At 40.7% G+C, this 27,638-nt stretch overlaps 1 protein-coding gene across 2 annotated transcripts in view; it reads right to left on the bottom strand.

Moving 5' to 3' along the window:
- Positions 1-27,638, bottom strand: part of LOC108028470 (bifunctional heparan sulfate N-deacetylase/N-sulfotransferase) — a 66,368-nt gene that overhangs the window by 13,430 nt on the left and 25,300 nt on the right. For both annotated transcript variants that reach the window (XM_050886665.1, XM_050886666.1), the window contains exons 4-5: positions 14,365-15,421; positions 4,587-4,796 (exon numbers count right to left, since the gene is read on the bottom strand). In XM_050886665.1, coding sequence (XP_050742622.1) covers positions 4,587-4,796; positions 14,365-14,969 — 815 coding nt within the window. In that variant the 5' untranslated portion in view covers positions 14,970-15,421. The remainder of the gene's footprint in view (positions 1-4,586; positions 4,797-14,364; positions 15,422-27,638) is intronic.

The raw sequence follows: 27,638 nt of genomic DNA, 5'->3' as shown, positions 1-27,638 counted from the left end.
GGAATAAAATACAAAGAGGTACAGAGGGGAGGCAGAGAAAATGGCCCCCAAAAAGCTGGCAATCAATCAATAGGCCAGGCTAATTGGAGCGACTAAAAGAGCGCCCATAACAAAGCGAGAAACCTTGTAGCCAAGGTCTATTAGCACGAAGGCCAGTCCCAGATATTCTGCTCAAAATGCAGCCGGGAATCCTGCAAATATTGAATAAATTTAGGGATACTCCTCGGGACTCAGGCTTCAGGCTCCTCGCAGCAGTGCTGCATTACGCATACGTCAAGTGCGACACTTGGAAAGTCACCGGGTGAATTTTTCATGACTAATTGAGTGTCAACTTGGGAGCAATGAGCAGCGTCGCTTCGCCTCATAAATAATTGATAATGGGAGAAGCGAGTTCTAGGATTGCCGTGGCATAGATATGCCACCGTTGGATGCACCTGCGTCCCGCCCACCCAGTCGCAAAGGCAAACGCACACGCAGGCACTTACACTCCCTGGGACGCATTTCAATAATGGCTGCCATGGCGCCACCGACAACTTTGATTGCCCGGGCCTTCGACAACTGTAGCCAGTTGGTGTGGCAGTGGTTGGGGTGGTCGGGATGAACAGCCCCAGGCAGTGCAGCCTGCTTAAACTGCGTTACATGACAGGGCATTCCTTCTGCCGCTCGCTTGCCCCTTTATGCACAGCGAAGAAATAAGTCACTAGAGCTGGACTGTTTTTTTTTTGAACTAAAGCTAAATAAACACAAATTTGACCCCTCAAAATCTGATTTTACATATTATACTAATAAAAATATTTTTATTTATATGAGAGTCAAACTTTTATCCATTGAAAAATGGCCTTCAAAATGGGAACCCAAAAAGGCACTTCTGGATTTAATTACTGAGTTATTGGAAACAGATTAAAAATTGGGATATATCTTTGGATGTATTTGAATTCTCTAATATTCTTCATCAAAGGTTATTATTTAATCGAGGATTATGGTTTTACTCCACTTTCACTACTTTCAATGGCTTTCAAACAAAAGACCAAAACATGGACTTATGGATTCCATAACGTGGATAATTGTACCACGATTTAAACGTGGAATACCTTTATGAATTTATTTTGGTATTCTCTAATATTAAACATTAAAATTTGTCTTGTTTGCGAGGTTCAAAATTTTAGCCCATGTTCATGTTCAATTTTTACGTAGTTTCCATGGTTTTTAGTATGGGAACCCAAATCTGCACTTCCAGACCCCATAACATAAGTAATGTATGCCCGATTAAGACGTGGGATACCTCTTTGAATTAGTGGTTGACTTATCTAACGATTTACATTCAAATTTACTCTTTACAAGAATTACAAAATTTTAACCCATTTTCATGTCCAGTTTTTACGTAGTTCCAATGGTTTTCAGTACGGGAACCCAAATCTGCACTTCCAAAATCCATAACTTGAGTAATTTATGCCCGATTTAGACTTGAGATACCTCTTTGAATTTGTGGTTGAATTATCTAACGATTTACATTCAATTTTACTCTTTACAAGAGGGTCAAAATTTTAACCCATTTTCATGTTCAATTTTATGTAATTTCAATGGTTTTTAGTATAGGAACCCAAAAGCCCGCATTTAGATTCCATAATTTAAGTAATTTTATACCGATTTGAACATGTAATACCTCTTTAAAAATGTGGTAAAATTCTCTAGTAATATACATTTAATTTTACCCCTTATGAGAGAGTTGAAATTTTAACCCATTTTCATGTTATATTTTTCCATCTTCCTATGGATTTCAGTATTGGAAACCTAAAACCACTCTTATTTATTCTATAACTTGAGTAAATGATTTCGGATTTAGATGTTGAATACCGTATTTGAATTCTCTTATAGTCCACATTTGTTAGATTTTTCTGTGATTCCAATGGCTTTCAGAATATAAACCTAAAAAATTGACTTCTAGATTTCATACCTTTTGAGATTGGTTCTCGATATATTCAAGCCAATGATCATGTTAAATTTTGCTGCGATTCCACTGCCTTTCAGAATGGGAACCCAAAAACTAATGTTCTTTATTCCATAGCTAGAGTTATTTTTTTCGCAGCCCAATATCTATCTATAGAACAATCTTGATTTGCTTCTGTGTACGCATCTCTTCTCTCTCTTCGGTTCTGTGATATGCACACACTTCAACTCCCTCGCAAAAGTCATCAGCAATAATGAGATGGTAATGTTAATGAAATTTGTTGCCCTGCTCGCTGTGTCTCCCTCCTGGGCTCCGGGCAAAGTTTGGAGTACCCGAAACCCCAAGGAGGCAGCAGACTAGTCACTGAAGAGTACACTAATGAAGTCATTGATAAGCAGCGGGAGTAATGGCAGCATCAAGGACCCGCCCAGATACTCCAGGGCTCATATGGCCAAGTTGATTAGGTCATGAGAGTCATTCGCCTGCATATTTGGTTACAGCGCGGGAGACAATGGCTGGCATTACTCAACTGGTTAGGGGCTGGGATTGGGGTGAAATGTAGGGGACTGACTACCGAATCACCATTCTCCGGCTGACTGAATGCCGTTGCTGTTGCTATTTGTACTTGAAATCTCATTAAAGTTGAAGCACTTGTCTGCTGCTGAAGGAGTGAGAGTCTTAGGAGGAGCAGCTAGTTTTCCTTCTGCCATAACGACAAAATTTAATTATACAACACAAAAGCCAAAGGATGGCAGCAGGGCAAGGAGTCCAAACAACATCAACAAAAGCTGCGGCAAATTGAAATTTTTGCCCTTTGACTTTTGGAGGCAGCTTTTGGCCTTTGGCCTTCCGCTTCTCCAGCCATCCATCGACAAACCATTCTTCTTGGCCTGGCTATAACCGCAATTTACACAATTCACAAACAAGTATGTCGTGCATTTCAAAAGAGTGTGAAGAAAAAAGTTGTATAAAAATGGTATTGAAAAGTTTGCCACGCCCCGGTGCCAAAGTGCAGCTGGTATAATAATTGCGGTTGCTCGCAGGAGGCTGCATCCTGCGGTCACTGTGGTTAACCAATTGGGCGGGCTCGACAGGCTCAGCCCCACACACCCACACGCCGAGGACAGTGGCCCACCCACCCAGGCAGCCCAGTGTAAGGCGGTCGACAGGAGAATTACAAAGGCATAACCCAAGGAAGGAATAACTCTTTGTGCGCCAGAAGGTAGGCAACGAAAAAGAAGCCGGAAAAAATAGGGAATTTGAAATACCCTGAGGGATGTGGAGCTGCCTAAAACGATTCAAAGTAATTGGGAGGTTAAATAAAATTGAATTTACTGAACAAGGTTTTTCTGCATGTTAAATACCATTTAAACTTTAAGTATATTATTAAACTTTACATTTCCATCCGTCTTCTTAGTTTGAAAGCCTATATCAAGGTCGACAAAGCAGTCCATAAGGGCTATAGCTGTCTAAAATTGTTGAAATGAATTAAAAGGGGAAAACTAAATTAATGTATTTAATACCACCTATTGATAACCTTTTTCAATAAAATATAATTTTCAATCATTACAATAAAATAATATATTTAGCTTATATGCATTTTAAACGAATTTCTTAGGAGCCAATATACTACCAAAATTCCATAACATATCTTAATTATTCTTTTTTGCTTTAAGCACACTTTGTAACTAGATCACATGTAACAAAATGTGCTCAAAATAGACTTTTTTTAAAGTTTATTTTAAGCTTCACAGCATTTAGAGATACCGCAATACTTGTATTTTACCCAATCCTAATTTAATTGGAAACATCTCACATCCTAAAAGGCTCTCGAATTATGCAACATTGCTGGCAGACTCTGTGTGTTTATGGCTTACAGTCATCCCTAAGGGACTCGACTCCTCCTTGAAGTTCAGCACTTTGTGGGCCGGCCGGAGGCAAAAACTGCTGACTTGGCCAGAGGAGCCATGTGAGCCGGTCGAGTGGTAAGTTAAGGTGAGGAGAGATGCCGAGATGGCAGCGGGCAGGTGAGACATTGGCCAGAGAAAACGAGACTTCCGCCCAGATGGATGTGCTGGATGGATATGGATGGTATGCCCCGGCAAGGATGCCAGAGATGCGGCGGCGGCAGTGGCGTTTGGCAGGCCACTCGACCACAAAAGCATAAGTTGCCAATTAAACTGGAATGCTTTGCTGGCTGCCCGCAGCAGCACAGAGGAGCTTCCCCACTGGAGAGACAGACAGTTACAGGGGGCAGGGACAGGGAAGGGAGAGCTGCATAGCTTGGCATTAATTTCATAACCTGCCTTTTTATGGCCAACTACCCAAATTGGGTCAACATTGACAATGGTCTGGGGATGCAGCAAAGGAACAGGCGGACGGACACAGGGGGGAATGGAAGTAGAGCATTCCGGAGTCCAGAGTCCGGAGGACCCCACTTGGCACTCGCCATTCATTTTGCCTGTCCCTGTGTCCCTGTGTGTGTGTGTGTGCAGCCTGGTGGTGTTGGTTACGCCGCCACTTCCGCTTCCCAGTTACTTTGAGTGTAATAATTATCGCCGCATCGCTGCCTTTGCAATTATGCAAATTTGCCAGAGCTAATTGTCTATGATTTCTCTTTTGGCCCTGCGAAACTTACTTGATCCGATTGTAGACGAGCAGCTCGGCAATGTCCCTGCCCAGGCCGGAGTATGTGGTCTCCACGAAAACGAGCACTTTGGGATCAATCCGTAATCGAGCCTCGGAGCGATGGTCGGGCGCTGGAGAGGCATCCCGGGTGTGCTTGCCGCCCGAGTTCATCATGCGGCAGTTGATGATGGGAGCGGGATGAGTGTCGCGCTGGATGAGACTAGAAAATATAGAGAGAAAGTATTACTATTATTTACTAAAGATCTTATAATTTTTGTTAAAATAATTTTTCTAGTCTGACACAACAAAACATCCTTTCAAAATAAAAATATTATTGGTTTAATTAAAGAAATTTGTTATTCCCTAATAATCCCCTGTGCCAAGCGTTGTACCACGACTTCCCCAAGCCAGCATTAACTATGCTAAATTTTAAGCCAACAACTTCCCTTTATTTTGTTACCTCTTTGAGCGCTCCGAAAAACCCCGTCTAAAGCTCAAATATTTAAACATTTACCAAAGCAATTAAATGATATAAAGGAACAGGAACAGACGTTGACTTTTCGAGCTGTCAGTGGGAAAACTCATGCATAAAAAAATATGCTGGAAATAATAAAATGGCAAACTGCACAAAGCCCCGAAATGCAACATTTTGTTGGAGGGTAGATAAGCAAGAGGCGGCAAACTTGCCAGTGGAGAGCTGTTCTTCCGCTCCAGATGAAGACGATGAGGCGCTGCCGGCGTTCATTTATTGTATTTGCTTTGCCGAGCGCGCATGCTGCAGGGGATTTTTCGGGGGGACTGGCAAACCAGGATGGAAGGTAGGGAGAAGCTGTGACACAACACCGCATGTTGCAGGCCAAAAGTATAAAGTAGCAGGGGGATTCGTGGCAACGGCAGCCAAATTGAGATACGCGACAACGCTGCGTATGCGTAATATGCAAACATCGTTGGCGGTTGTCGTTAGCGTTGGCTTAAAGTTGCGTTTGCCGGTGCCTGTTGGCTGCCGCAAGATAAAAGCCAACCGCCAGCTGCCTTCCAATACCACATTTGCTACCCGACACGGAGGAAAATTAAGTACCAACATTGGAAGAGGAATATTTTAATTTAGTATGCCTTTTGATTCTCCAATTTTTCAGTAGGAAAATCCAACAAAATCCAATTAGGATACAAAGATATTCATATATTATTATACTATCCAAAGTATTTAGAGTAAATCTTAATCTTTTAATGTTATAATATATTTGTTTAAATGTACTCTAGATTTTTTCCCCAGTGCACTAAATAAGTATTTATTATTTATTATTATTAGCCCCTTTGATTAAGCTATAAATTCCTAAGCAAACTGTCGTAAATATACAAAAATTCAAAATATCCCTGAATGTATCTTAGGATATTGAAATATATCTTTGTTAAACCATGTTACCAATATATGGGCAACAATTCAAGATTACGCTAGCCTGAACTCTTATTTACTGTTAATTAAAATTATTAAATATACAAAATTTTTCGTTATTTTCCCACAGTGCGCCGCCTCAGTAGCTCATCCCCAGGCCAATCTCACATATCTTCATTTGCTTGGTGTTCCTGGGTCCTTGTGCTCCTTCGTCCTCTTTAAATGGCAAGAATGCGGCTCATTAAGAAACCAACAACGAGCTGAAAACTGAGCTATCTAATGCAAGTTTGTGAGTAGTCTGAACTCTCCTCTTGGCCGCCTCCGTCAGTCTGTCTCTGTGTGGGTCAGAACTTTTCCCATAGGAGTGGAAAAGTTTGTGCCCTAAAACTACCTGAGAATCACCTTTGACCTGGGCAACTTTTCTATTTAGATTTTATCATGCCTTCGGTGTCCGCCCTTCGCAATGTTTTATCCCTCTCGAGTGAGTCGGGCATTTTATTATAAAGCTTATGCAATTTCCACATATCCTTGTAGCACTTCCGTCTAACCTTTTGCGAGCCAGTCCATTGCAACAGGAAGAAAATAATAATGGAAAAAAGAGAAAGCGCTTAGGTGAAAGCGGAAACATGTGTAAAATCCCTGGCTGAGCGCCTTTCAAGTGAAATCCCCAAAATTAACAAAAACCTATTAGGCCAGGCCTCGCAATCTGCAAAGGCACCTTACCGTTCGCAGGACATGCAGCCAGGACCCAACTGGCTGCCTTGCAAATTGTAAATACTTTTTGCATTACAAAAATGGGGCGGAGGCCTTGCGGGCGGCACGGAGTCCAGATCCTGGCAGGCTGGCAAAACTTTTGCACTGCCAAAACAAAATATTTAGATAGCAAACGAACACATACACACGGCACCACCGAAACACACACGTCTACATAAACCAGGTGGGTCCTCCGAAAATATCAGGAAGAAAAGTTTTCTTTTCCTTTCTCCTCCCTTTTTTTTTGATACCCCACCAATGCCCTATAAACATGGTAAAAAGTACCAGAGAATATAATGCGAGCGCACTAGGTAAATCAAAACAATCCCTATAAATATAAAATGTACCAGTTTTGCTTTAGTTTCCAAGTGGATGTCAAATTTATGCGAAATTTGTGTGAGCTAACAAAATATTTTCGGGAGAACACCTGAAACGTGGCATCCAAAAACGGAAAATAAAATGTAATTTAACTCCACATTCTACGTGTGCTGGTGAAAAAGTTTCGTAATGCCTCCGATTTCAACTATTACATGCACTTTAGTGGTGCATCCAATTGCAATTAATTCTGTTTTTGGTTGAGGTAAGGAATCCTGTTTTAATTAGTTCAAAAAACATTTTAAGTGTATTTTACTTATTTGTAATAAGATTTAATCATAGCTCACTAGCTAACAAAAATTACGAAACATTTCCATTACACAAAAGTTAATTTTACATATTCATTAAATTAACGCAACTTAATTTATTCCATTTTTTTCAGTTCTACATTTTTCTTTTCTTAATAATAATTCGTTGTATGCCTCCTATTTCAACTTTTCCTTTCTTTTTTCTGTTGTGCTAATAGGTCATAAATTCTGGATGAACTGACAGGAACTTAAAAAAAACTTTTTCAATAAAAATACTTCTTATTCATAGCTCCATTAACAAATATAAGGCTGTGAATTATTTGCCTAAAGAACGCAATTATGCCGTTTGGTCTTAATTAATTCGTGAAACAGTGAAAGTTAAGTAACAAAAGGTTGTGGAAAAAAAAAATATAATAAAATATCAATAATATCTTGCACTACTGAGTGCTCTTACCTACTTTTGTCTCCCATTTTTTTTTTTAATAAAAGCAACAAAGTAACTATTTCCTACTTTCGCAACCTTTACAGGACGTTTTCATAGTTGATCAGTGTGGAGGGCGAAACTTTTGCGATTCCTGATGCCCGAGTCCTTCGGCATGATGAAGAAATTTTTGCTGCTTGCTCAGCCTTCTCGTTTGCATTTCGTGCAACCTGTTCTGTTCTGGCCTGGCCCCTCAGTTCGCTGATTTATTTGTGCACAGCACAAAATTTCCGTTTCCGTTGGCCAAGAGGCGGGTGGGCGGGGCCAGAGAAAAGGGCGGCAGGAGGTGGGCGGGGTCGCATGGCCGTAGTTTCGTCTTTTGTGCTGCATAAATTAGCCAACAAAAAGTCAGTTTATGCATTTGCGACGTGTTATTTATGCGGGCGTGCAACAAACTTGGCAAGCAGCTCGCTGCTCTCTTGCAAATGTTGCACTGTCAACGAAGCTGGGAAAACTGGGGGAAAACCAGGGGGAAAACGTGGAAAAAGTGAGGAAAAGCCGGGACCAAGCGGAGCAGAGGAAAAGGCTTACGGCCATGAGCGTGGCCAAGGCTTATTAGTCAAGTTGAAAGACATGAAGCGGGGCGGTTTTATTGAATCCGTGAGCGCATATATATGGAATTCAGCACAAGCATACGTATACGTAACCTCTGGGACTTTAAAGCTTTTCCCGCCTCGCCATGGGATGACCCAGAATATTATGACTCCGAGTTGCTGGGCAGGCACCGCTGCTCAGACAATAAATCGTATGTAAAAATTTGTTATAAATTTGCAAAGTAGCAAATGCAGCAGCCGCACAACGGAGAAGCGCGGCCGACGGGGCGCATACGTAATGTAGATTTTCACCGAAGGAAACCGCCCAAAAAAAAAAACGGGCCAGCCCCAGCCGCCGCAGCAAATGCATAATAAAATGCGAATCTAGCACAAGGATATGTGTATAAGCTATATAAAAAGGATATCTGAGGACAGAAAGGAACGTAAAAAATATTTAGTTCGCTCCCCTTCCAAAAAAAAAACCGAAAAGGAAAATGAATACGGCAAACAAAAAGAGAGAGTGCTGGGCAAATGCAAAAAGCAAACTAAACTGGGGGAAAGAAGACAAAGCGGCCACTTAAACAAAAATGGTAAAAGCAAAGAGAAGCGAGCCGGCGAAATGAGCTGGCTGAGTAAACTAAGCGCAGCTTTTGGCCAGAAATATCGCTGGCGATTTGTGGTCGAAGCCTGTCAATGTCAGAACAAAGTAAATTAAACTGGAGTGCAGGGAAAACGTTTACTTTGGTTTAGGACTGTAATAGCAGACCCAACATTATTGCACTGTCATTGTGGCCAGAAGACCCACAGGATGTGCTGCAATAAACTGTTTCCTTTTTGATCTACTTTATTTTCTAGACTTAAACGGAAAGGTTTAAAGTCTTAAAGCGTAAGCTTTAGGTGATTTTAAAAAAACCAAAAGGAAACAAATGTGAAATACATTTTATTAATAATGTTTTATACCTGGAAGTTTATCTTAGCATAAAAATTTTTTTTTAAAATACAAATGGAATTCTTAGGAGATTACTTATACCTACTTACATGAAAAATCGTGCTTAAATCGGACCATGCGATCAAAAGTTATAAGCAAAAAAAAGTCTGCCAACACGGAAAAAACCGATTTGCTGCATGCATTATTAAAATTTAAATCTAAGGCTTAATTTTAGCCTACAAAATGTTCTGACTTGCCAATTATTTTTGGTTTTAGGCTAGTACTTTTTCCGCTGCAAATACATATTTATTTGTTTCCCACTCTTATTACCCAACTTATTTTCCTTTTGGCAAACGGTTTACTTCTGGATAAAGCTATAATGACAAATTGAATAATATTGTACAGCCATTGTGCGTCAAGTATTTTCCCTTTGTTCGACTCGCATATTTTCGAACTCAAGCATTAAGAATTTCTCCGGCAGGCGGCCACTTAAGAACAATGAGGATTGAGTATTGAGGATGAAAATCGGCAGAATGGGAACCGATGAAAACACTTGAAATAAAGCCTCCACATCGAAGACTCAGCGATTGCGGTCGGGTCGCCGGGGAAATGGGGGAAAAAAGTTAATTAAATAAATCAAGCGAGGCAAGTTCAATTGAATTGCAGCCGGGAAATGAGTGGGAAAATGTCAGGGCAGCGCGAAGAGGGAGCACAGGATGGAAACAGGACTTCCCGCTGGGAGATGCTCGACGCTGGACACTCGGCCAAATGAACTGTGAACGGGGAAAAGTCGGGAAATTGGCAGACGGCGCGGGATATGCAAAAGGCGTCGCCCAGGCCAGCGCCTGTCCTTTTGTTTGTGGCTCTGTTTGTTTGTTTGTAATTGCATTTAAAGCAAATAAATGTAATTATTTATTGCATTTCGCAGCACTGGGCACGCGGACAAGCGGACACAACACTGGGCCAGTTGGTTGTCCTGCCGGAATCCTTAACTGCGAACGCGTTTCGCTTCTTTTGCCGCATGGATTTGTGCAAATACGCATATGTAATCGTATTTTAACAACGTCCATTTAATCGATCTGTGGGTGAGTGAGTGTGTCCTGGGTCTCCGGCCGGTGGCCATTTGCCATTTATAATCGCATTTTCAATTAAAATATTTAGTCAATTAATGCACGCAAATGTGAATCACATCACGTATATGTCATGTACAACGCAAACAAAAACACTCGCTGTTTACGCTCAAATTACTCGACCGACAGCAGTAATTTATGTGTTGATTATCGAGGGGCATTTGGCGTTTATACTGGAAGCCATGCCAGTTTTAGTTTCGCAGCGCGTCCTGTGCGGAAAAAACAAAAAACACATCTAACATCAAATTGCATTTATCGCACTTAGCACGCAAGGCAAATAATGTTTCTAACTAGACGCAGTAGGACTATATATGCACTATATATGGGGCACAGTGTGTTTATATATAAACGTGTTTATTTGGTGACAGCCGTTGTGATTGCACGTGACAGGCGACCAGATAGTCGAAAGCGCATTCGCAGGATAACGGCTAAATAAATGCATTTGTCAGCTAAATTAGCCAAGTGAATCACAGGAAATTTTAAATTTAAATTAAAAGCGAGACGAATTAGATTAGAGGATTTTTGGTTATTTGGCATATATTTTGAATAGTTGTGCGTTTTTTGGTTTTGTATTTTTAAGATAGAACTTAGCCAATATGCAAATCATTGGGAATATATTTAAAGTTTTAATTTTTTTCTGACCTATTAATGATACACATAACCTGCTCCTAATAAAGTTTTCATTTGTAACGAGACATTTTCTTGTATGTAAATTAATCTACTTCCCCAAAATTCTTGCACTTTAGTACTTAACAGTTCTGTAATCCAATTTTATTTGATAAAACCCAATTTGCAGCTGGCCTTTCATTTAAATGCGGAATTAGAAATTACATGTTTTTAAAAATGCATGTAAATTGCTGCGTTTTTGCAGTGAGTTTTGTCAGGTTTTGCATTACAAATCAATTATTGCCGGCGTGTCAGGATGGTGTTTCCTGTTGTCCATCCCTCTGGCAGCTGGCGCCCACATTCCTGCCACCCCTCTTTGCCACATCGCCGCCTCTGTGTCAGTCACTCAGTTTCATGCAAATCACGTACGTTTGCATTTTGTCAAAATGCGTTTTGCACCTACAAAGGCAGCCAGGAACACCAACAAAAACAAATGCATTTATGCATATGCCAGTATCTGTGTGTGCCGGGGTATTTGTGTGGGTGATCCCAGCAGTGGCTTTGTGTGGGTGTGCGAGTGCAAATAATGACAGACAGCATAAACAAACACGCACATCAGACTCTGACTGGCGTCTATGGCCACAGGGGCAACCTCAGTAGCGGAGGAGCGAAAGCCAGGATGCAGGACACGCCCACAAAACGCACGCCCCTATTCCAGCCCCCTGCCCCCGCAGGCACACACATGCCCACACACTCACTGGATTAAGGAGAGGGGCAGGCTTTAAACTTGGCACGTCACTTGTTTCCGCATTTTGCACGTAACAGACGGGTAACCATAAGAAGTACGGAATGCACTTCAAAAACTATTATTTTATAATTTTTACAAACGAAAAAACACAAAACAATACACTAATAATAGTCGAACTATTGCTATACTTAATTTATGTTGTGTTGACTGTACTCTTTTACTTTCTTGACATTTGTAGAGCTGCCAGATTGTCAACTTTGTAATAAGTGGTAACTACATACTTGCTTTAGTTATCAGCAGAAGTAGCATATCACACTACTCAGGTAATTAAAATAATCTTAAATAATTTATCCAATAGACTTTAAATTGTGGTTTTATTAATGTCAAAAGATTTCAATTGCTCTTACCATACAATAAATTATAAGTGCTTTAAAAAATGTTTATTACTGCAATGGTCCACAATAAAAAATATTGATCAACAGTCGGAATTAACCTTTTCTCTAAGTGTAACTACTCGACAACACATGCACCGAACCCCACTAAAGCCATAGGCATGCAACAATTATGTAGTCAGGCCATCTGAATTCATTAAAATTTATCATACGCACACACACAAAACACTCGTGTCGCCTGCAATTACTCGGACCCGGGCTATTCAATATAGCCAGGACCTTTTTGTCCTGATTGATGGTAACCCACTTAGCCAACTAATGAACTTTGCCACAGTCTTGGCCCGTAAATTAAGTTTCAAGTGCCCGACCAGGGTAAATATTTAATAATCAACTGGCATTTGGTAAATGTAAATAACATTTTACCTAGCCAGGATAACGACAGCACTGTGGCCGTTGTTGGTGTTGCTGTTGCTTTCGGTTTAGCTGGCGTGTTGAAAAGTAAGGAGGGGGCGAAAAAAACAACACAGAAAAACCAGAACAAGAACCGTGCCCACGCAACCAGCTCCTGCAGCAATCTTACTGCCAGCAAACGCTTGATGAAAGTAATCAAAAACTTGGCTGCTTGTTTGTGCAACTACTGCGGGGTACGGAATGCAATGGGGTTTCGGCAGAACTGTTTGTAAACCATAATTGCGCGCAAAAGTAGCTAACTGCTAACGGCCAGGTGAGCAAAATAACTGCTGCCTTGCAGCCAGCTAAAAATTTCATGAGAAAAATTTAATATACACCCGCCATTCTCATTTCAAAAAGGAGGAAATTCTCGACTCGCGCCAAATAATCACCAAAAAGAACACACTGGAAACTAGTGCGAACAGCCGGGAAAAGCTTCTTTAGTTACGCGCACAATTATGAGCAATATTTTTCCCGCTTCTCCATCCCACTTTCCACCTTACCACCCAGGCCCCACCGTTTCGAGGACCACTTCGGAGTTCACCCTATGCGAAAAGCTTGCACCAAATGAGTTTTATTCTCGAGTATGTCATGGAGTAGACGGGAAGCCGAAAAAGAAACCCCAGGTGCCGCTGCCGGGTTTTCTTTGAGCATGAAGCCAACCAAAAAGGTGTTGAACTGAACTCAAGCAAAAGTGGAACTTGTCGATAGCATTGGGTAGAAAATGAAACTTTCCTTTCTTTTATTCGTCGCTGGCGCAAAAAGCCATAGAAAAATCGCTTGATGATTTGCGAAAGGCTGTTAGGGCGGCCAGGTGAAACTTTGGGGTACTAAATAATTGAATGGGACTTAAAACTTTGAGACGCGCATAGAAGGCATTAAAATTTTAGTGCTAGTTTTCGCGTGAGCTAACCGAAATTCGGATTGCAAATGCTTTTAAATCTCCGGCACGCACAACACGACTTTCCGTTTACTAAAAAAAATATAAAGGGTTTCCCACATAAACATTTTTTCAATTTACACAAACCCCCTTCTTTCCCTTTTTTTGGCCGCCACACACCTGTTTTAATTTAATTTGCAGCATATTGAAAACAATCCGCCGTGCTGACTTCCCCTCGTAAACCACTTGAAAATGAACAAAAAATCCAATCAAACACGGCACACAACAAAACGCTTCCCCACATTCATGGGCCACAAAAAGTGAGCAGAACAGAGCAGACATGAAGTGCATTTTCCCCATCGACGCCACTTGAGCACAATAAAAATTCGCCGAAATGGTCCGAAAATAAAATAGGGTTAAAGGACAGGGTGGCAAAGCAGTTTTCAACAGAACCAATAACACCTGATCCGCTCCTTTTTGCCTTGAAAATTGAAACCGATTTAAAAATAATTATTTAAAAAAAGTTTGTCTCCTGTCAAAACATGAGACATTTATATAAATGTATCTGTATGCAGCAATATAATCAAAGCATAGATATAAAGCCATTTCATTCAAAAAGACGACCATCCTTCATTCACTGCATACTTTTAGGCACCTACAAATTAAATTTTTAGGAAGTTTCAAATCCCATGTGATTTGATTGGCACTCCCCATGTTCTAAATTTCGAATTTACTCAAATCAAGCCTTTGATATTCAAATTAAAATCGCCTAGGAAACCACTCGAAAGCCAACCCAAAGCTTCTGTCATCTCCCAAAACACAAACAATCCGCAATTTTAATCGGATTTGGCTCATTTCATCCGGTACTCACCCATTAAACACGCCCGTATCGACATAATGCGTGTAGTAGAAAATGCTAACCATCGTAATGGCCAAAAGCGCCAGGACACATCGTCGAACGTTGATGCCAAAGCAGCGACGTGCAATTAAATTACAACAATGGCACATCCAGCCGCCTGGCTCGGAGCCACCACCTAGTCCACCTGCCAGGTGGGTGGTGCTACTGCAACTGCTACTGCCGGCGATGCCAATTGACGTTGATGAGGTAGGACTGCCGTTGAAATCCAGGCTGATACTGCCGATCCCGTTCCCATTTCCATTCCCGTTACCATTCGATTTTCCCTTGTACGTGACAATGCCGCCGCCGGCGGTGGTGACATCGTCCTCCAAAGGCAGCAGCATTGTGCGATCTGTGATGGCATGACCATTGCCGAAATGCTTATTGAAATTGCTGAAGTCCTGGACGACGGCAGACGCATCCGCACCTCCGCCGGAGTTGACATCCGTTTGGGTTCCGGTCACGGACGTTCCAAATTGCATCTGCGGCTGCTTAATGAGTTTTTCATATTTGCGATTTGCATTGTTATTATGTTGAGTGCCGCCAGATATTGTCATATTGTCGATGCTCTGCCTCATGCTCGGTGGTACTCTATATATTTATGGTTATATATCTATATAATTGGCGATATGTGTCGTACGGTTCTATATTGACTAAACAGCGCAAACAACTTGCAAACACTCGCGTTTCACTATGGCACTTCGATTCCGTTGCATGAATGTTTATTTTCCAGTTGTCCCGTTTACTCTACAAATACGGGCGTGTGTTTTTTATAGGTTCTTTCGCATAAATCTCGTTTTTATAGTAGTTCAATTCGCCTTGTTTACTTTTCATTTCGCCACTTGATATGTTTCCAAATTTTCAAATACTCATGTTGTTTGGCCATTGTGGTGGCGCACTGTGGTGGCAACTGAGGTTTCGGACAGGGCAGCCGGCCATTATCAGTCATATAAAGACGGAAGAGACCCAGTTCCAGACGGTCCACTTCCAATCAGACATTGACTGCCGTCCCAGTGGGTCGTCTTCTTATCTGCAAGGCAGGGAAAATAGAAAAACACAATAAATAAAGGCTTGTCATTAAAGAGTTTGTTTGGTAAGCAGGAAAACAGTGGAGGTATGTTTGAATTAACAGTAGTACAGCGAGTGGTTATCAGAAAATCGTATATCTCTGTTTGTTTATAAGCTTTATAATCTAAGCAGGTCAAGTGGTTGTTAACTTTCCAAAGATTATGGTAAACAGAATAAATAATTAAACTGTGATGCAGATAAATTCATATTAAACATTGCAAAGCTCTCGTTTTCAATTACTAGAAATTGTTTGCAATGTATATACAATTTAAAATTGAAATGAAAATGCTGCAGACTATATTTCACACTAATTTGTTTGCCATTTTATCAAACAGAAATTCGAGTAGTTATTGGTTAAATATATTTTCAGTTCAAACAAATACCCACACCACCGTGTAGCACCTTCGCTTGTCAGCCCTTTTCAATTATATGTGTCACATTTTATCGCCAATCCTTATCAGAACTAATTGACGGTTGCATTTCGGTAGCCAAGCCCTGGCGCCAAACACTTTATTTTGGGGGAACTCATTTGGGCTTAAGGTTACACAACAACGAGGGCTTCCAACTGTTTACCAACGTAACTTGTCAATTCGGTGGTGCGGTCTCCTCAAATGGAATGTCAACAAAATGCTAAGGAAGCCGCAAATAAAGCGACAAATTGCCAAAGCCGCAATACGGGGCGTAGATACGAATATATCCCGAGGTCTACCCTAAATGTGTCCTTGTAAGTGTGTGCCTAGCCATTAAGTGCATATGCCTGCCGCAGTTTACAAAGGTCTTAATGGCCCTCTACATATATATGTACTCCCCGCAACTTACTTGGTGTACAGTGTTCGGTTTAATTGGAAATGGATGCCGGCTGTCAACCGAAAAATAAAGACAACATACTTCGGGGCGCTTTATGGCCCGTTGAAATGAGTCAATAATGAGTTTTAGATGGCCAACAATGTTTGTCATGATGTTATGTCCTCGATAAACACACTCGAACATGTGTTCCCCGATAACACAGCAGATAAATACGTATTTATGTGAGTTTCAAAGGGAGGATAATAATACGCGGCGAAGCTTTAAGGACTTAAAGTATTGGAAAGGTATTGAAAAAGCCTTACTAAAAATATCAGAAAATATTAAAGAAAGAAAAGAGAAGATACTCATGTGCTTCAGAATTTTTCTACAAGTAAATGATAAATCAAAACCCTTCAGAGAAATTTAAGAGAAATCTAAGGGAAATCAGGGAAAGTTAAACCCTTTCACTTGAGTATGCTCTTCACTTTAAACGCTGAACTTCGAACTTCATTTCACTTCATAAGCAAACCGCTTGCCCCCTTTCTTCGGGAACACTTAGAGCAATTTATAAACTGGATTCTTTGAAGAGGACCCGCAACAGGAATTACAGCAAAAGGCGAGAGGGTTCCAGCATCCATCGCTGGCATTCCTTGCCCTTGTTTTCCTCTGCATGTTACAAATTTATCATTAAAATGTCAAAACTTAAATTGATTCAAAAAGTTTAGGAGCAGCAGCAGTGACAATGCCGCCACGCCCCCGTCTTCCGCTTTTCATTGCTGCAGTGGCAGTGGAAGAAAACTCAAGCAGGAGCAGGAGCTGAAAGAAAAGTTGGGGCCGGTTGTCGGGAGAGCTTTTGCTCGGGGTTTTCCCTCTTTTTCTTCTTCTGATGATGCCGCATACTTTAAGGCGCTCTTGCAAAAAACTTTCTGCGCGTTCTTCGTTAGGCAAACTTGTTTAATTTCCTCTTCAATTGCCCGGGAAACCAAGCGAGACAAACCAAAAGTTGTCCTGCCCCCGAGTCTATCTGTGTCTTTCGTTTGGGTTTTCTTTCTGGGGTTTTTCTAAAGTTTTCCATTCAATTGTTATTTGTTTGCCAGTGATTTGTTCGTCAGCCAGTCCCAAGAATCTACCTTGCAGATAAGGCAAAAATAACAAGAAAAGATATGAATATATTTATATAATTTTCAAAAAGAGTTCAACAAATGCGTATGCATTTTAAATCCGTATCTTTTGATAAAATGTACCAAATGTCTTATGGAATACATGTTTTTAAGAAAAGAATTCGTTATTCTGAATTTGAACATTTTAAATATTGCATTAGATTTCCATGGTGATTACTTCCTCTGTACAGTTGTGCAATGCTGCACATAAATCAAACTAATTTGGAGCGCTTATTTCCATCTCTAAGGTGCTGTCGCTCCCCAATATCTGGCTAATCGCACATGTTTCCCACAGTTTATCCGCATTAGCAGTGTGAGTTCTCGAAAGTGTTTTATGTTTACTTCGAATTCATTCATGGGAGGGGTAAAAACGATTTAAAGTTTTCACACTTTTTCTTCCAGCACTCACTCCCCCGCTCGAAGAATGGTTTTTAAAACTATTCATTTTACGATACATTTTGTTTACATTCCTCGAGATGAAGCACCGATGCGAGTCTCCCCCAGCGTATTTTTCCCTAAATTGCACTGAGGCGTGTGGCAAGCAGCAGTGGCATCCACAGTGGGCAGCACAATGAAGGGCACCCCCGAGATACCACCCCGAAAATACCAATCCCCGTGGTTTTGGCCCTTTTGTGCTGGCCATTTATCAGTCAGCGAATGTTTGTTGTGCCTTTGTTTTTCCTCCCCCCTACCCAACTTTTGTAGTATTTTCTTTATTTCTGTTTTCCTCCCCTTGTTAGTTTTTCGCGCATTCATGCCTGCACCAATCCCCAGGCTGAACCTGCCTGTCAATGGCCAACATATTGATAATCGTTTTCAATTTGTGCCCGGCAATAACAACAAAAAATCAATTGTCTTTAGTAAATTGAATGCAGGCTACAATACAATACGTGTACAAACAAACAAACAGGGCGGCAGGCAGGCAGGGAGGCAGGAGAAAAAAGTCTGGACAAATGACTTTGGCTTTAACCGAACTGACAAGACAAGACCTCAAGTCTGAATTCTCGGGTTTCTGTTTCTGTCTGGTTATTATTTTGACTGATGAATGTGACTTTTGCGTTTCCATTACATGACGCCACGCCTGATTGCCTTTTCCATATAGATCTCTCCCCTTTTTCCACTCCATATGCGTGGGTAGAGCTAACAACTCCCCCGCATTCCCGAAAAAAGAAATAAATAATTGGGAATGTGCGTTGTGTATATACCTATAAACAAATTTGTATCTTAATGAGTTTTCACACTTTAGCGCCTTTCGGACTGTGTGTCTTTGTCTTGGAATTTCCATCGTCTAATGTTCTTTCAATGTTCTGTGCGAGTCTCTTCATTATTAATGTGGCTATAAATCAGTTAGGCAAGACAATTAAATTGACACATTCTGTATACTTGAGGTTTGTTCTTAGATTTCTGGTTTTTGTGTGGGCTAACATATTAATTGCCTGAACGGTAGGGATTTGATGCTTATGAAGTGTTCTTGTGAGTGAGATGAAATGAAAAGGCTGGAATAAAGTGCAGATGTATAGAAAGGATAATTGTATGTTGAATACAAAAAAGCATTTAATAATCATTTCATTTAGTTGCCCACAGTTGTTGATTGAGTAGTTTTCTCCATTCTCTACATTTATACATTTTATTTTATTCTCTACCTTTATTACAATCAAATCTTTAGTTAACTATATAACATTTAAATAAATTTCTAATTTAACTTATAATTTATATAGGCCTTTCTCATGTTCAGCTCAGAGTTTTAAAATTTATAGAGTATTTTCTATATTTTATTGTTGTACTTTTATACAATTTTCCTTGACTTACACTTGGTATTTTCCCACAGTTGTCGGATTAACTTGCTCCTTTATAACTTTATTTCCTTTATTCCCACAGTTCTCTCGCTCGGCGAATGTCAAGTGTCACCGAAGTGTCTCCTAAGTGTTTCTGTTCCTTCCAGCATTTTCCCCCGCCACTTTGCCCCTTAATTGTGCAGCTTGCTGGCTTTCCTTTTTCTGTCAATTATCCATGTACATTTGCCTAATGGTTTTTATATTTGTTTTTCCTTCACCTTTGGCCTCAAGCTCCTCTCTCCCTGTTCATCTGCAGACTCAGAATTTCCATTTGCCAACGGAAAACTCTCAAGTGGCCATAGAAAATCATAAAACATTCACTTCTTTTCCACACATTTGTACAGATTTTCAGTACTGCCTAATTAGCAAAACATTTAAATGCACTTTATATACAGAAGAGGAAGTTTTGTGTCAATTTATTTGGTTTTTTCAGGCAGCCACAAATCGAAGTTACGTATTCCAAGAAAGAAGAGCAGAGGTCTAAAAGGAGACACTGGCAATATGTTCATTTGTAAGTTTGCAGTGCTGATTTCGCCCAAAAGGGGGAAAGGAGTGGGCCAAAAGCAGGTGGCCTGTCAGACTGACTGACCTAGTTTTGTCTAAAAATACTCAGCCCCCAATAAAATGCCAGTCCGAAGTGTTTGACTGTATTTTACATCACTTTGATTTTCATTTCGATTCGCTAAGCGGAGGGGAGTTTGCAGGCAGAGGCGTCGAGGGAGGGGGCGGCGTTTTCCAATCCGAGGATTTTTCAAGTGCTCAACACTTGAGGCTGTGGCTCTGGTGAGCAATTTGCACAATTGAAAAACTGTCTGCCCTGCGCTCGAGTCTCCCACTAATGAGGGTTGTGAGTGGAAAATCGCAGGGGAATAAGAGATTTTCTATTTCGGGCGCTGCCTGCAGTCTCGATATCTGTATTGCATATAAATTATTCCCACATCATTTAGTCGAAATAACTCAAGATATATATAATTTTCTTGGCCTCTAAAGACCTAATTTAAAGAAACTTTAAAATAGCTGTCTGTATTTTTCTTTACAATTTGCGAAATGCAATGCTATAATATTAAAGTTGTGAGTCAACACTTAGGGCTGTATTCAACACATAAAATTGTGACAGCTCAGTTGAAGAAGAAGCCTAGGAAAATCTATTACATTTAAAGAACATTTCTAGGCGGTATATTGAAAATTGAACAAAATAAAGTGAATTTTAAAATGCATGTGCAGACTTTTAAATTTAATTACTTTATGGCCTTGGGTTACTTGAGCATTTGCTAAGCAATTTATAAAGTTGTAGCAGTTCTTTAAGACATATTCATTTAAAATAGCATTTATAATAGATTCTTCTAAATGTACAGACTGACATAAACTATCAGTGTTTTTTACTTTCTCTTCCTAAAAAATGTAAGTCTTTAATTTCTTACATTTTCCATATTTTAATGTCCTTTGAAGTGGGTCAGATATGAAAGCAATACGCGGAATATGGCTGAATATCGCAAGAGACTTTCGCAGAGGTAACCGCCACCAATGACAAGTCAAAACCAGTTACACGCCCGGTCAATTACACAAAGAACCGAAACGAAAAACCGAGGGAAAACAGCGAACAACAAGGAAAGCCAACACCAACGCAGCTTCATCGCTTATGACTTGCACCACCAATTTTCCCCCTGCCCTTGTGCGAAGCCCCTGAAAACAGGCTCGCTTGTCTGCAATTTGAGGCTTTACTGTCACTCAGTGTGGCTCAGACCAAAAGGCAGAATGCGTGGGCCCACTCGCCTCACCTCCGACAAACCCACGCCGAAATCTTAGCCAAATTGTTGGTTGCACTTGCAACATTCGGGAGGTTCGGGGGCTGCATCGGCGGAGAGGTGTTCCACAGGCCACAGAATGGATTTCTGGCTTTGCGGTCGAGATGGCATGGGTTTGGATCGGTTTGGTTTCGGATTCTCTCGCCAAAGAGTCCAAGAGCCAAAATCACTAGCAGACATTGACAATAACCCTGTGACTCAAGGGTTCCACAAGAGAGAAACGAAACGTAGTCGATGATTCGGGGACGGGAAGGCGAGTTGCGGGCAGAAAACCGGAGTCCAGCCACGTGGGCGTCCATTAAAAGAAAACGTATTGCTGGCCCAATTTGTGCGCCGCTGGAGATTCGAGTCAACAAAGTCAAGCTCAATTCAGTACTCTCTTACTCTCCTATCGTCTACAAATATTGTGCCATTGTGTACTCAAAAAATACTGAAAATAATCTATGGAATAGTCTTTTAATATAGAATAATATATATCCTGCAATATTTTAAAAACTATTTTGTCATAATTTGTAAAAATAAAAATATTATTTTGGATATTGGATTATATGTCTTTACTCTTTTTAAATTGTATACATTAATTTGGTTTTATTAAATATTATTCAAGTTCCAATCAAAATGTGATATTTTCCATCTATAATTATTACATTATACCATTCAACCTGTTTTTCCACAGTGCCTATTCCTATTTATAATTAATTTCCATAATTATTTACATATTCACTGAAGTGTGCAATCAATTGGAACGCGATAAGCAGCGGATGGAGGCAAATGAAGCGCTAGAAGTGATGCCAATGCCACGGGAACCCAGGGCGTGTGGCTGGGGAAAGACCTTGAGCTGAGTCAACAGCACCAAGTTAATTCAATTAATCGACATGTGCCCGTTACACTGACAGAAAATAGAAAACACCCCCTGCGGATAAAGAAATAACAAGCAGTGACTGCAGTAATTCCTAATCAGTTAATGGCTTTGTTTAACCATTAGGGGTAATTGCAGTATCAATTATCTCAGGGGACAAAAAGCAAATGAGGGTCTCTTTAATCAAGTCGTTAAAGTTAAGGAAACCGCTGGCTCATCACCATTCACTGGACTAATAGTTTTTGGCTCTTAAAGCTTTAGTGCTGGCATTATATTTACCCCCTGGAAACCGGGGGCAACCGACATTGTCCTGGGCCTAAACCAAGCCAGGCAAATATAAGCCCAATTTCGCCCATTATGGTAACACACACAAATGCAAATTTCGCAAGCCCCCTCTCCCTCTGTCGTCCAGTTTTCTCATCAATTTATTATGCTATTTGTGTGCGCTAAAATTAGTTAATGAACCCGGACTCAATGTAATAATGGAAAGCCGTACACGCCGCCCTCGTGCTATAAACTGTGGAACTGAAACTGAAACTGGCGTTGTGATTGAACGTCCCCCGCAAGTGCGGGGAATCCCCCGGCTCATCTCATGGTCCCATCGTTGTTGTTGCCGCCTTGTTGTTGGTTGTATAAATTAATTCCCCAGGTTAACTGCAGAGTAACGTTTTATAATTAAGCCAGCTGCATAATTATGAGGAGCAAACACACACAAACCCACAGCGGTGTGCACATACAGGCAGGCTTTGTGGCCACGTATAAAATAAATGCATATGTGCACTCCGGAAAAATCATTTTTAAGTCGAGCAGGAAAAGGATCTGCTTGGATAAATGTATTATATCTACTAATTATTTTTATTTTATTTAATAATTGTAAGGGCGACCACAGGAATGAGCTTTACACGCTTTCTTTAAAAAAGTGTAAGTAAGACCTTAAGCCAGATGCAGTTTCCAAGTTGGGAATAAACCCTTAGGTAAATTATCAAAAGTTTCGATCTTTTCTATACAACCCAATATTTCGATTTAATTTCAAGTGCATTGATATGCATTACATATTTATAGAAACCCCACATCGGTCGAGCACTGCGATACACGCAATTGGCGACATTTAAGCACGCAACGTTAACCCCTCGATGACCTGTGCCCGGCACACACTTATTATCATAATGAACATCAACGGAGTGGAAAGGACGACGGAGACGCAGAATTGAGCGGTGTATCCAGGACACGGTTAAGTGGTTTGCCGCATAATCGACGGAGAGGCCTCGGAGGTCTGGAGGCGAAACGGATCGAGGCGTCTGGCGGAGAGGAATGTTCATTAATATACAAAAGCCCGGGTCATCCGCAAAGTGTCCATCACACGACGGCCAATGGGGATATGCCACGGAGGTCCTGTGATGAGAAAGTCCTGGACGTCCACCCATCACTCCCCTGCTCCTTTGTGGGGCGGCGGTGGCCCATCAAAAAGCTTTATCACTCGGAACCACCCCGTTTTTCCACTTTTCCATCCATTCGCTCCGTCAGCGAGTTATTGCCACGGCCTTTTTGGCCCTGCCTCATGTAAAAGCAATAAATAATGGCCCAGTTTACGGGGTACGTCTCGTCTATGGCGCGGAGCGTCATAAAAATATTTTATCCATTAGACATTGTCTCTCATCGGGGGCCTGAGTTGTTGCTTCGGTTTGCCTAATGGCCATTAATAATTGTTGAATTAATGTCAACTGTGGAATTGGATCACAGTTCACTTAAATGCATATTGGTTGGCCGCCATGTGGCGTATACTTGATTTGGGCCGCCTCAATTGGGCTAAATGTATTAAAACACGTTTTTGATTTCTTAACAGAGCCATGAGGCCTAATAAATTTGCCAAGTATCTGCATCTGCATCTGCTTCAAAATCAATGTTTATGGACTCGCAATTTATCTTTTCTCCAATATAAACAACTCTTCGGGGTATACAAACTCAACTGTTTGTCCTAATTTCGCTGGGCTGTGCCGCTGCTGGCGAATCAAAATTCAACTAGGCAAATATACGGCTTGGAAAAATTGCATCAAATAAATATTATTCATAGGCATGCCCCAGCACGTATATCATCATCGTCGGGAATTTCGGCATTTGGCAGTGTAATTTTTCATTTCTAGCTTGACACGACGAGGAGAACCGTCGGACCAGCAGAAGAACCGGGGCGAGTGCAGTTCAATGACATAATTTGTCGCAGCGCATCAATAGAGTGGACAGGGACTGGGCCAGGGACGGCGACTGGAGACGCGGAATGAGGAATGGTTGAGGAAGCCGGGGAGTGGGGACTGGGCCAGCAGTGGATCGCAAAACAATGGGGCACCGGAGCAACGTCAACATTGTCCAAACGTCAACGATGTTGTCGTCATCGTGGAGTCATCATCGTCATAATCATAATCATCGTCGTCGTCATTGTTTCGCTTGAACTTTACTGTTTTGATTTATGCGCGGGCACAACGAGAGCAGGCGACAGGGAGATAGAGCAAGGCACTGAGAAAAAAACTGATTAAAAGTCCTTAAAATATTTCTAATAATTTGGAGTTTATTTTTAGACCGAAACTTTATTTTTGTGCAACTATTATGGCCTTGAAAATAAATATTATCATCAAGAATATAACCAAAATATTTGAAAATTGTTGTTCATATTGAACCGTAGATTTCCCATTAGAAAATCTTTAAAGTGTAATCTTCCTTTTACTTTCTATTTAAGAAAAGTATAAAATGCTGGACGGGTCCGAAAAATGTTTAATTTCCATGACAGATCATAATTAATTTCCTTTATATGCTTTTTTCACCCAAATCATTAGGTATTCCTCCTAAAACAATATTTTTGGACAGTGTCAAGAGGTCAGAGCCAAAGGGAGCAGTGCATGGTAAGCGAAAACTTTGCGGGTTTCAAACCGTCGTACACTGTCGTTTGTTAGAACCTCCATTAACCCCCTCATGGCCCTACACCCCTGTTCACTTCGCCTGCACTGGACACGTCGCGTTGTTTATTCCACCAACGCCAAACAATCGCGAACCCAGTCGTCCGGCGCTGTTGTTTTTGTTCTCGTTGCCTCGAGTGAAAGGCGGGGAAGGTGCGGGGCGTTGGGAAAATGCTCGCTGCAAATGAAAATGATGTTGTTCAGCTGCCACTGCCACTGGCATCCAGGCATCAGAACGGCATCAGAGAACCATCCCATCACCATTCCTGGGCCCGTTGCCCGATTATGTTAATGTGCCCAGAGATTTCTGCCATTATGATGTTGTTCACTAGACGACCACTCTGCATATTTGACGGGGACCGCAGCGGTGACTCAGGGAACCCGAGGGCCAAACGTCACCAGTGCAACATTTTCCCGCTTTTGAGTCTTGGTGAAAAGTTTTCCCCCGTCCCGCAATCTTTCGCACTGGCACTAAACAATTTCAAGTCTTTATTCTTGTTTTAGCCATCGGCGGTAGTTGGTTGAAAGTAGGGTGAAGAATATGCCATGCAAAAGTACTCAGGCAAATATTTGAGAAGCGCGTAGAAAGGCTCAAAACGAAAATAGGAAGGAAGTTAGTTGGAGATGAGTACAGTTTAACCTAAAAAACAAGACTATTTCAATACCATCATTATCAGAACCATCATTTTCACCGATATCTAAACACAATTTACCACGATATCTAAACAATTTAGATTCAAACCACTTAATTCAAACAACTGAGGCAAACTATAAACGAAATTTGTTGCAATTTCCCCCAATTTTTATCTGTGAAAATAAATTAAACAGATTTATGGTTGATTTAGTGCATTTGTCTCTTTTCACGACCCGTAGCGATGGCTTCATTAAACTGCAACGATTATGGTGCAACATAAAAATAAGAGCCAAAATTAATTTACAATGATAGTATGCTCTGGCCGCGCTGTTTTCGCGCAGAATAATAATAATAAATAATACCATCTAATGCCTGAAATCGGCCCCCATAATTAAGCAGGCATGCCAATTTTGCAAGAGCAACAAACAAAATTGCGGGCAACAGCTGCATTGTATATATAGTTAAAAACAACCTCCCACAGTATTATCCCCTATATTTCTCGTCTTTCTCGCAAGGGGAAGCGAATGCAATATTGAAACGCATTTTTCTCTGCTCCTCCGCCGTCGTCTCTGCTCGTTTTTTGTCATCAAAATCGTGAAAAATTGTTGCAAACTTTGACAGGGCAAAAATTATGATAGTTGTTGTGCTGTGGGAATGGGGGTGTTCCTGCCTGGATGGTAATAATTTCGTGTCATAAATAAATCGCCGAGAGTTCTTGTTGCCAACAAATAAAATATCGTCCCATTTGTTATTGAATTTAAGCTTTAGACTGTGAAATGTTTTCGAAATGATAAGCAAACTAGGGAAGAGAGGCCAAAGGGCGCAAAAGCAACATTTTTTCCAGAAAAGCAATATATTACAATGTTCAACAGAAATGACACAAATTCACTTGGTCGGCGTTTTTTTTTTTTAACGATAACAAGCGCGTCAACGAGATTTCAACAAATTAGCGAAATGATTAAATTTAAAAACATTTTAAGCATTTTACTCCCGCAGATGTACAAATTATAAATGACACGATGGTGCAGATTTTATGTGAAAAAATTCAAACAAACATACCAGAGGAATGTTTTTATTCTCTTCTTGTATTTTACGAGCTGCCGAATGAGCTGACAACACTCAGGTTGGAAAAAATTATAGCTGCAGCTGACAGATTTTTATGACTTAATAAAGCAGAAGCGCCAACGAAACGAGAAGTTCAAGTTTGCGTGGGTGTAAATCTGGGTTATGGGTTATGAGAGCTGGCATATACATTCTATATATGTATAAATACACAAAGTTGGGGCGAAGATAAGACCCAGTAACTTACTGCCCAGACAGTTTAGACACCTAACCGACAAACAAACTTTAAATTTCAGCTCTACGAGAGTGTTATTTGCCAGAGAGGGGCTGGGAATCGAAACTTTTCACTGAACTCCCACTGGCAAAAGTTAATCGAAGCCGGAGAACTTCCAGCAAATTGACCGGAAAATGTTTGCGAATTGCCAACGGAACTGAGTCCCCGAACTCGGCTGAGATTTCGGCCAGTAAACTGGCCAAAGGCTATCGATGCCAAACAGACACACACGACGGTCAGCAAATTAAACAGGCGGCCAAAGTTAAGTAAACAAGTCAAAAATTTCATCTCATATCGAAAGTTTTTTCAACCAAGGGATATTGATAAAAGATTTATTTTTTCTTGTCAAATATAAATGCTTAGCATTAATATCACAAAGTGTACTTTTTTTACAAAGACAAAAATTCTACGCAATGAGTAGGAGGCTTGGGAAAACATCGATGGTTTTGGCTATCGATACAATTTTGCGCAATTAAATGAAAGAAGTACGATATTGAAATAACTCATTTAAAATACTCCCGTATTCCAATAAAGATATTACAAAAATCATTCTTAATTCCACAATAATACCAACATTAACATTTTCTTGCAGAGCAATAGTATCGATATCGGGTCAAAATCATCGATTTTTCCAAAATTACATACTATACATATGCTATCGATCGCTTTACCACCCCTAGCGGGGAGATATTTTAAATTTTCATGCACCATAAATCATGCTTTGGTGAATTATAGGAACATCCGCTTACTCATCTCTATTTAATAACAAAAGTTTGCTTCAAAGGGAAAGATATCGGTAAAATAAATGGATATTTATTT

This window comes from Drosophila biarmipes, chromosome 3L (genome assembly GCF_025231255.1).
Source record: "Drosophila biarmipes strain raj3 chromosome 3L, RU_DBia_V1.1, whole genome shotgun sequence".
NCBI classification, from domain to species: Eukaryota; Metazoa; Arthropoda; class Insecta; order Diptera; family Drosophilidae; genus Drosophila; species Drosophila biarmipes.
Note: the sequence above shows the minus strand (reverse complement) of the source record. Positions and strands in the feature narration are given on the sequence as shown.